Source organism: Rousettus aegyptiacus, unplaced genomic scaffold, assembly GCF_014176215.1.
Source record: "Rousettus aegyptiacus isolate mRouAeg1 unplaced genomic scaffold, mRouAeg1.p scaffold_m13_p_2, whole genome shotgun sequence".
Lineage (NCBI taxonomy): Eukaryota > Metazoa > Chordata > Mammalia > Chiroptera > Pteropodidae > Rousettus > Rousettus aegyptiacus.
Genome location: NW_023416295.1, coordinates 144210405 through 144222080, shown reverse-complemented (window position 1 = coordinate 144222080; position 11676 = coordinate 144210405). Strand labels below are relative to the sequence as shown.

The window sequence follows — 11676 nt, the reverse complement described above, 5'->3', positions numbered from 1 at the left end:
TATTTCTACCTTTTGGCTATTGCGAATAATGCCGCTATGAACATTAGTATATAAGTATATGTTTGAATCTCTTAGTAAATGACTTTTTAAAATTAAAATACTTTTAACTCTTGGTATTTGGATATAATAAAAAAAATCCGAAGGGTCACCAGTGATTTTTTGGTTGTTTTGTTTTTCTTTATTTTTAAAATAGATGAAAAATCCTCATTTTTCTCACTCCTCCTCACATCCCAAGACTGTATATGCCCTATCTTCCTGCATATGCTATATAAATACACATACATCAACTCAAATTAAATTAAGCAAGGCTACTAGGTATGGACAGGATTTATTCTCAGAAACTGAAGCAATCATATTTTCTGACTACAGAGGGTCAATATTAAAAATAAACATATTTTATTATTTTCTAAGCTTCTTAACTCTTGATATGTATAGAATAAGATGGCTTAAGAATAAAGAGAAAGTCTTTTTAAAAAGGTATTGGATAATTTAATTGGAATATTCTTGGTCCTTTGGCATTTCCTACCCATGGGAATTTGTACATAGTTATCACAAGCTTGTGATAATATTTTGGCTGAATTTGAGGTAAGCGTAGGCAGGTTAAAACCTCCTAACTAGTTATTACATAGAAATTTATTACTGCCAATCATTAGAAAGCTAAATTAATCCAAGCTTAAAGGAGACAGATTCCAAGTGTAGAGAATCAAACAGACCATCAGACTGAGTATTCCTGAAACATGTGCTTTTGGAAAATGTATCTGTAGAAATGACAGAAGTCGTAGACCTAATAGTTGGGCAGAGTATAAAAGACTGAAATTAGTGATTGGGGATCTACATGTGCATAAAATAAAGCTCTTGATGGTTTTGCTTTTGACCAATGTTTTTTTTCTTAACAGCCTAAAAAGCAGATGTGTCAACTTGTCCACAAATTCTATTTATTTCTTTAAGAAATGGTTACAGTCCTGAAGAATTATATTTTCTAAAAGAAACCATTTTCTTGCTGGCTGTTGGCTTCCTTTCCTGTGTGATGAAGGCTCGTTGTGACATGTCAGGTATCCTTGCGTTTTCTAGACTTGGATTTTACTGTCCTGAACAAAAAATAAATAAAATGACAGTGTATGATGAAATATAATACAGACCATTAATATGGTGAAATTACATTGTTATAGAAATGTAGAGATGTTCAGAGTCTTTCTGTCACACTAACCTTAAATTAAAATGTAGAATTATCAGATCTTGAACATACTCACAGATGCAGGATAATAACAGGAGAGGGGGAATTATTTCTGTGATACCTCAACTTTTGCCAAGGTTAAAGAATTATTCATTTTTTAAAATCCTTCTAACTCAACTCTGTAACATGTGCACTTGTTCAAGTTACAGTGTTAGTGGTGATTTATGATGTGCAGTGTTCTTTGATACCTAAGCAGCATGGCTATTTCATTAGCTGGTCATGAATACTCTTTACTTCTGATCTTAAATATGAAGATCAAAATGTTTCTGAGGCAACCAGTTTAATTACCCATTTTGAAATGTTCACATCCTACATTTTCTTCTTTTTTTCTTTTTTTCCCATCCCCCTACCCTCCATTAGCTTATTCACTATATCTATGTATCTGTTTCTTTTTTGTTTATTTATTTTCTTTTTTTTTTAGATTCCACATATAAGTAAAATCATATAGTAGTTGTCTTTGATTTATTTCACTCAGCATAATACCCTCTAGGTCTATCCATGTGGTCACAAATGATAAGATTTTATTCTTTATTTCTGAATAATATACATCATCTGTGTGTGTGCACATGTGTGTGTGTACATCACATCTTCTTTATCCATTCATCAGTTGATGGACATCTAGGTTGCTTCCATATCTTGGCATTATTAGTAATGCTGAGATAAACGTAGAGAGGCGTATGTCTTTTCTAATTAGTGTTATGGTTTCAAGTTTTATTTTTATGTCTTTAAATGATTTTGAAATTATTTTTATATATGGTTTAAGAAAGTTGTCCAATATAACTTTATTTTTTTGCGTATATCTGTCCATTTTCCCTGACACCACTTACTGAATATACTGTTATTACCCCATTGTATAGCCTTGCTTCCTTTGTTGTAAATTGACCATATCAGTGAGGATTTATTTCTGAGCTGTCTATTTATTCCATTGATCCATGTATCTGGTTCATGTCAGTACCATGCTGTTTTTATTATTGTAATTTCGTAGTATAGTTTGATATTAGAGAATGTAACACACCCATTTTATTCTTTCTTAAGATTTTTTTTGGTTATTTAGGGCCTTTTGTGGTTCCATATAAATTGTAGAATAGTGTTCTAATTTTGAGAAGAATGTCATTGGTATTTTAATAGGGATTGAATTGAATCTGTAAAATGTAGTAAGGACATTTTAACAATATTAATCCTTCCAATACATGAGGAAGGTATATTTTTCCTTTTTTTTTTTTTTGGTATCTTCTTTAATTTTTCTTTTTAATATTTTATGGTTTTCAGAGTACAGGTCTTTCACTTCTTTGGTTGAGTTTATTCTAAAGTATTTTATTCTTTTTGATACAATTATAAAAGAAAGTGTTTTCTTAATTTCTCCTTCTGATCATTCATTATTGGTTTATAGAAACACAATAAAAATTCTGTATATTAATCTGGTATCTTGCAACTTAACTGGATTTATTTATTAGTTCTTCAAATTTTTTGACAGAATCTTCAGGGTTCTCTCTATATGGTACCATGTCATCTGCAAATAATGCGAGTTTTACATCTTTCTTTCTGATTTGGATGCTTTTATTTCTTTTTCTTTTATGAAAAGCTTTCAGCTTTTCACTATTGAGTATAATATTAGCTGTGGGTTTGTCACATACAGTCTTTATTATGCTGAAATATGCTCCTTCTTTATGTACTTTGTTGAGAGTTTTAACCATAAATGGTTGTTGAATTTTGTCAAATGCTTTTTCTGCACCTACTGAGATGACCATATGGTTTTCATCCTTTATTTTGTTAATGTGATGTATCACATAGATTGATTTATGGATGCAGAACCATCCTTGCATCCCTGGGATGAATCTTGTTTGGTCATGGCATATAATTCTTTTACTGTATAGTTGAATCTTATTTGCTAATTTTCTGTTGAGAATTTTTGAATCTATGTTTGTCAAAGATATTGGCCTGTAAATGTTTTTGTAATGTCTTTGCCTGGTTTTGGTGTCAGGGTAATAGCTTCATTGACAAAATTTGGAAGCATTCGTTCCTCAATTTTTTGAAATAGTTAAAGAAAAATAGGTATAATTCTTCTTTAAAGATTTGGTAGAATTAACCTGTGAAGCTAGGCTTTTATTAGTTTGGAGTTTTTTTGATTATTGTTTCAACTTTATTACTAATAATTGGTCTGTTTATATTTTGTATTTCTCCCTAGTTCAGTACTTCATTTTCATCTTGTTTGTTCCTGAATAATACCTAATTACTTTTCCATATATATCTAAGATGGGCCCAGATTTAAAATATACCAGGTAACACACATAAAGATTTAAGAGATAAAAGAAAGAAAGAAAGTTTCATTTCTCTGTGTGCAACTGGTTTTAGTCTTTTCTAGGAGTGTTTAGCAGGTGGCTTCACAGTCTGAGATATTTTTGTTCTATACTTTCTCTGTGGAAGTGGAGACATTGCACAGGCATTTAGTTAAACTCTGGGTACCTCTGACCCAACAGGGTGAGGAATCTAGATTTTACCCCTTCTATACAACCTAAGTTTGACACATAAGGTTGAGGCCAGAAAATCAGAGAACAGAGTGACTGAGAAACTTTGAAGAAATGAGATTGTAGGAAACAAATATTCATAAAATTTCAACTGAATGAAGAATTTTGGAATATCATTTTGTGGGCTAAGAGGAAAAGGTTTTAGTACTTAGATTGAAAATACAACAAAGTATAGATAGAAAACACTGACACAAGAAAATTTAATCCAAACATTTTCAAACCTTTTAAGCAAGGTTTCATATTAAAAAGTATTAAATATTAGTCCCTCTTTCTGGGCTATTTAGTACTGACTTTTCATTCACACACACATACGCACACACACAATAGCCCCAGAAAAAGTCTGTTATGGAAAATTCTTATCAGGGTTCCAAGGAAGTGTCCTTGGAGAGCTAGAAGAACACCCCAGGTTTGGCTTGTCCAGTTTATACCGTTGAGAACACTCAGAGCTATGTAATTGTAGTTCAGTTCATGAAAGGATTCCATAACTAGCACTTTATTAAGAGCGCCTAATATAATACACAGGAGTACCTCTGAGGTATGAAGACTTTTACCGATTACAAATTTAATATCTTGTGTTTGCAATTTTGGTGCTTTCTTTCCAGGTTTTAAGCAATTGCATACTCTTGAGGACAGTGGTGGTGATATGTCTGCCCTGTTCTTTCTCACCTCTTTATTTTCTGTCCTAGATTCCTCAGTGTCTCCTAGAAAACCTGGGAGTTTATATGGCAGGTAGTAGTAGACACAAAGGGAATTACCTGGCCTTTCCAGAGTGCTCCTACTCTAATTTGTGGAAAGTTCTGTTTCTGTAGCATTTTGTAACATCACTCACCTACACTGCCCATTAGTCACACAATAGAACTCCCACACATTGCTTACAAAGTACTAGCAAAGAGAGGATATGAGAACTGTGACTCCAACTACGTGGTTTTAATCAGTTGTAGCATAGAAATATGATTAGCAGTCAACATCCCAGAGATTGAACTTTGATTCATTGTTTGTACCAACAATTGGCACTCCATTTAATTAGCAGTTTTGAAAATAGGACCTGAATCTTTTTGCTGTATGGAGCAGTCTTAAGATTTTCATGGTAGTCAACTCCTTTTTTTTTTTTTTTTTTTGTGAATGGAAATATCTTTTTCTAGTGCTGCTTCTAAATGTGTTACGTTTTTCCTTTCAGACAAGTTAGAAAGGAGAGCAATACAGACAAAGGCAAGAGCATTCTAATGCTTGATTGGTAGAGTGGTGTGAAAGAACACTGGCTTTAGGCTAGGAGTCTAGCCTTAACTCTGCCATTTACTATTTAAGTGACTTTAGGTTAGTCACTGACTATCTCTGAGCTAACATGTCTTTAATCATAAAATGAAGATAATATCAGCCTTTCCTACTGCTGGTTTAAACAAGATAATGCAAAAACTGTGCAATACTGTGCAAGTATATAATATTACAAGTTACCAATGAATGGTCATGAATATCAATGAGAACCACATGATAACTTGTTCTCTGAACAATTTTACGTGAACAGACATACAAGACTCAGGAGCTGAGTGAAATAAAGAAGTTATTCACTGAGAGATGGAGTAAAATTTTGTTCTCAGTAAAAGCTTCAATGTTCCCAGGGCACATTGATACTTAATCCTAAAGATACTACCACATGGAGGTGGAAGCTCTAAGAAGGCAGAGTAAGGCATCTTAAGAGGCCTAGAACTTTTTAAAATAGGATGGGTTAAAAAAAAATCAAGTTTACCAAAGAATCTACCACAGAGGGGATCAAGGAACAAATTTGTGACCATGGTAGTTCGGCAAAATAATAATTGAGAAAGACCAATAAAGGCTAAAAATCTTCTCTCAAATGTTATTCAATATTTAATGAGAAGATTCAAAATATTTTTTTTCCAACCAAAGCCAATAACAAAAAATCCTTGTTTTTGAATATAATAAAATGTCCCCTTTCCAATTCATATCCAGATTCACTATTTAGTATAATGCTCTTCTAGCTACAGAGAGTGAAGGGTCACTGAACGGTAGTAGAAGGGCTGGTTGCTAATGTTTGTGGCAGATTTCAGGTTCCGTCCTTTGCATTTCAACTACACCCTGCTCAGGGCTACAACGACTGGATGAAATAAATCCTAGTAGATAGCAGACCTCTGGGAGCAGGGGCCAAGCCTGGATTCTTCAGCTCTTTGCGGTTAAAAAACCTTGAGTTTTGTTTTGGCTCTTTGATTACTGGGTACATTTTGGGAACTTGTCGCTATGTATTTCTGTTTCTTTTGCTCTAAAATGAGGTGATTGAAATAAATCCCTTACAGTCTCAATGTCCTATTAAGAAGTATCTGATAAAAAAGTTTCTCAGAGGAATAGGGAGGTTGTGGTCATCACGTTTTTAGGAAGTGGGAAGCTAAAGGATAATGATGCTGTAAAAATGGAGAGTGAATGTGTAAAAAGAGTAGGGGACCTTCAGAAAAAATAGAAGATAATTAGGAAAAATTCTAGAAAGACACAAGCTGGAAAAATTATATAGCTGAACAATCTGAGAAAAACTGAAAAGTTGGTGTGCAGACATGGCGTAGGGAACATGAAAGGCCAGCAGGCTGTGCAAGCAGAGTCTAGAATACAAACATGTTAGGAATCAGGTGGCTGTAGCTTTATCTTTAAACCAGAGAATAAACCTAAAGTCTAGTCAGAAAAAAGAGCAAGAAAACATAAAATAGATCGGTCACAGACTACAGCAGCAAATAATTTTAACGTAGAAGAAGGAATTCTAGACCAAAAAATCACCTCGTCATTAGTTCTTTTGGGAATAGTTTAAACAAAAACACTTACAATACAGAAAACAATTGAGATCTTCCTCAATTACTTATATGTCGATATTCTTATAAAAGAAGATAAGGCAATGTAGGAAGTGACTGGTTAAAAGACAGAATGCTGTTTATCAACAGAATAGCAGTAGTCAAAGTTTCTAATCTTTCTTCATTGCCTTTTAAAAGATACACAACTATAGAACATATGTAGTCTCTTTAACCAGAATAATTTCTGTTATACTATTGGTAATAATGTGTTGCTCGTTTGAATTAAAATGTATCAGTATACTTACAGAATTTTGTTTTTGAGCATTTTAAGTGACTGGATTTCAATCACTCTTAGTTATCTGTCAACAAGGACAGGATGAGAATATAGGGCAAAAAGTAAACATGTGATATTTCCTTGTTTCCCATTCTTAGAAAGTTTATCAAATGACAGGAAAGGAAAGCTGGCTCCAAAAGCAACATAAATATTTAACAGAAAATTAATGACTACAGGATATATGAGAACAATCTGTGTTCTGATGGCTCTTAAAGATATCTGCAAATTATTTCAGTCTTATTATTATTCTGCAGAGAAGGAAAATTTGCAATACTGTCACTCAGCTTTAAAGGTTGAGTTGACTGCCTATTGCTTTTGTTATTTAGATGGCCTGGTAATTTTGTCCCCCCAAACTCTGCCAAAAAGAGGGTAAGGAAGTCAGTAGGAATTTTGTTCAATATTTCAAGCATTAATTTTTCACACTGAAACAAATTCTAGACTAAACTATCAACAAAAAGATTTTCTTTCATTTGAAGAAGAAATCTTAAGGACATTTAATTTAATGGTAACTTGAACCAAGTACTTTAAAAAGCCCTTGAAAAGCATTATTTGATTATTAAGTCCAAGTTTTCAAAGAATTATTCTAAAGAAAACATATTTCAAGACACAATTAATCAAAACTTTGAGAGAAAATATATCCATCTAGAAGATATATTTTTAAAAATTGAGGTTGCAGAACAATTTTATTGACCTATAAAATTCAAATGCTTTCTACTTTCTACCCTTACAGATGCCATAGTGATGAAGCAGCTAGTAAAAGGAGGTACAGAAACTGGGCCTCATCAGGAGGGATCCACAAGATTCTGTGCGGACAGAGCCCCTGCTACTTAGTCTACCATTTTAGCCGACTCTACTCTAGTGATGAATGAGGTAACAGAGATGGTGGCCTCCCTCATCTCTGTGTACTTAAGCAGCGATTGAAAGTCATTCTGTTTAAATATAATCTCTACATAGAAAACTAGTGTATCAAACTAAAATCGTGTTTAGTAGAATGATCCCAAATACGAACTACTTTTAGCACAGAACATTAGATGTTCTTTTACTCCTGTAAAATAAAAGATAAAAAAAACAAAATAATATCCCAGGTACAGACAACAATGAACTCCTCTGGGGGAGGGGAGGGGAAACACTACAGGAAAAGCTCCTCAATCACATCTAACCCTTTATTTTTCCACTGCAAGCTCAGAGGAAGAATTATCAAGTTAAACTGTAAGGATCTGACTACAAAGAAATAATATCTAGAAGCTGGATATGAAAATGTGATCTGTAAGAAAGATTAACAAAAATGCAAGGTGTTTCTGACAGTTATTTTTTTTTCGCCACTATTCAGTTTCTGAATCCAATAGTCAAGATGCTGTTTGGCGCATCACAGAATAAATTGTCTGAATAGTAAGTTATGGTATTAGAATGTAAATAGGCTTCTAAGATATTTTTCTTTCCATAGGCTCATCACATCCCATCTTCTGGAGCAATCTGTTAGCATGAAACAGACCTTGTAAATATTTTATGTATGTCCTTCTAGATTGACTAGCTTCAGGATAAAGGTTTTGAATTGCACTCTGAAAGCCTGTTTCACAACAAAGTACTGAATTTAAAGTTAATAACATTTGTAAAAAAAAAATCTCATCTATTAATTTTTTGAAATTTAATGACAAAATTATCAGTGATAGTAATGTTCGTTTCAATGTCGGGGGGTGATGGCAATTTCTTGGGTTATTTAAACCTGAAACATTGATCACTTTATAACTTTAATCTGAATACTGTGACTTCTTGAAACAGTATTTCTTGTGTAAAGAAATGATCAATAATAATATATATTTTTATTAATGAGATTATAATCTTTCATAATTGCAGGTCAATTAACTTAAAATACTTCTGTTTTTTAATGCTGAAATGTTTTGAAATAAAAGAACTAGTCTTGAAATTACCCAATCATTCTATCATTAGGACTCATATCTTGGAATTCTTTGTGTGGTCATTAAAGAAACCTTTATTTAACTATAAAAAGAGACATATATAAATATGTTTTCATTTGTCTAATCTTCATAAAAGAAGTATGGTGATATTATAATTTAAATTTTCCAAAAGGAAGCAACAGAAGAGAAAAATTATTATTTTTGAATAGATGATATAACTTTCTTTTATCAAAGAATTCCTAATTTCTTGATGCTATTATTCAATAACAAAAAACAGAATGGACAAAACTCTAAGTAATTTGCAGTATTTCTTCAAGTAATTATATTCTATTAAGTCTGATTGTGAGAGGTCCAAGTAATTGGCCTTTTTTATTCTATAGGATAGTTTGATTTTTTTCTTTAAAATTTCTATATATCAATTTATACAATTTCTAGTTATATTATCAATATATGTATAATATGACAGCATTAGTTAATAATATAACTAGAAATTGTATGTATATAAACTAAAAATCTATCCAGTCATAAAGATGTGACACTTGACATTTCAAATTCTTAATCATATAAATTTAAACAATGCAATACAGGTATAAACATTAATAAGTAAAACAGATACTAATATGGAGGACACATAAAAAGAATTTATTTCAAACTTTTATTTCTTTCCTTTGTTATGATTATGAATTGGAAACATGTTCTTATGGGAAAAAGTACTTTGATTCCAGGACAGATAAGCCAGATCTAATGAACTGTAATGAGTAATTGACTACAGTCCAGCTAAGTAAAATTCCATATGTGTGACCTTAAGAGAGAGTTTATGGTGATGAGATTTTTAAATACTTCACTCCCGCACAACGTTATCAAAGTTCTAGTTTCATTTATTTATAACAGATTGGCTTTTACAGTGTGGCTTTATTTCACTCAGACTTCTAGTACATTGCTAAATAGCAGTCATCATAAAAAGAATTCTTGTCTTGATTTGGATCTCAAGGGGAAAACTTCCATTATTTCACCATTAAGTATGATAATTTGCTTTAGGATTTTCATAGATACTGTTGATCAGATCAAGGAAATTCAAATCTTAATTTTCTAAGGTTCTCTCTTGAGTAGGTAGTAAATTTATCAAATGTTTTTTTTCTGTATTTATTGAGCTGTTTATATAATTTTCCTTTTTATCCCTTTAAGATGATAAGTTTAATTAATTTTTAAAGCTTGAACCAATTTTGCATTTCTGAAAAAAAATTCACTTTGTGATATATTATCTCCAAATAAGCCATGTAGTAAAGAAGATCACATTGGAAATCAGAATATATTTTGAACTGAATGATAATGAAAGTATGGTATATGTCATTAATAAACATGAAAATTAAATACTATTCTTTTAGTGTTTATCCTAGATTCCAATATGCATATCCTTGATTTACTAATATAAATTGCTACTTTTACAACTTATTGAACAAATCATGGAATTTAGAGTACTTTAACTTCATTTAATTCCCTCCCAATTTTTGTGCAATTGCTACTGTTATAAGTTAAATCATGTCCCCCCCCAAATATATTTTGAAGTCCTAACCCCTTGAACCTGTGTACATGACCTTATTTGGAAATTGGGTATTTGCAGATGTAATCAACATAAGACAAGATCTTATTAAATTAGGGTAGGCCCTAATACGATGACTGGTGTCCTTATAAGAAGAGAGAAATATGAACACAGATACATGAGAGAGAAGGCCCTGTGAAGATTGAGGCAGAGATTACAGTGATGTATTTATAAACCAAGGAACACCATGGAATGCTGGCAACAGCTAGAAGCTAGCAAGAAGCAAGGAAAGATAATCCCAAGAACCTTAGGAGAGAGGGCGGCCCTGCTGGCACCTTAATTTCAGACTTCTAGTCTCTAGAACTGTAAGAGAATAAGTTTCTGTTGTCTTAAGCCCCCAAGTTTGTAGTATTTTGTCACAGTAGCCCTGGGAAACTAATACAGCTGTCATAAATTTACTCTATATAAATTTTAAACCCTATAAGACAATATTAGCATTATTTTGCATAGTGAATATTCCTTCGTTTATCCATGTTTGACTCTGCATTTTCTTCACTTCTTCCTCTATGACTATACATTCTTTTATAATCATTTTCTTTTTACTTGAAATATTTTCTTATTTTGGCTTTATTGTTAATGGATTCTCTCAGTTTTCTTTTGTCTGAAAATGTATTTCACTTTCACGTTTTAAAGTATATTTTTGCTTGGTATAGAACTCTAGAATAGCAGTTCTTTTAGCACATTAGCACATTGAAGATATCATTCTATTATTTTTCAACTTTTATTATTTGGTGGTCTGACATTTTATTATACAAATGTGTGGTTTCCTTTGGACTTGTGTTGCTTGGGACTTATTCTTCTTGATTCTGTGGCTTGATATATTTCATTGGTTTTTGAGAATTTTTGTCATGATTTCTTTAAATATTACTCCTGCCCCAACTTCTCCCTCTTACATCCTTTTGGGTCTCAAATTACAACTCTACAGGACATACTTGTCCCCAGTCTCTTTTTCTAATCTGCTTTTTCTACTTTTTCTTTCCTTTCCTCTCCTATTCTTCTTCTTCCTCCCTTCTTTCCTCCTAGATTTTGGAATATTTTCCACTCTATTTCATTTTCAACATTGCTGTCAAAATTCTCTTTAAAATACAGATCTAACTATCAGATACCCATTTAAAAACCTTCAGTGTCTCCTTTTCTGTCTGTTCTTCATCAGACATGTGTTAAACAACTATTATGTGTCATGCACTGTGCTTAGTGCCATTTATATGAATTAAAAACAAATCAATTATAATATATATATATCATGGATCATACATATATGTAATTAAAATATAAAAATGA

The 11676-nt window shown here is 32.1% G+C and overlaps 1 protein-coding gene across 1 annotated transcript in view; it reads right to left on the bottom strand.

Annotated features, from left to right (window-relative positions):
• Positions 1-488: 488 nt before the first annotated feature.
• Positions 489-11676, bottom strand: part of LMNTD1 (lamin tail domain containing 1) — a 237692-nt gene continuing 226504 nt past the window's right edge. Inside the window, exon 9 of the mRNA XM_036237235.1 lies at positions 489-1088. Within this exon, the coding sequence (XP_036093128.1) occupies positions 1068-1088 (21 nt within the window). The 3' untranslated portion in view covers positions 489-1067. The remainder of the gene's footprint in view (positions 1089-11676) is intronic.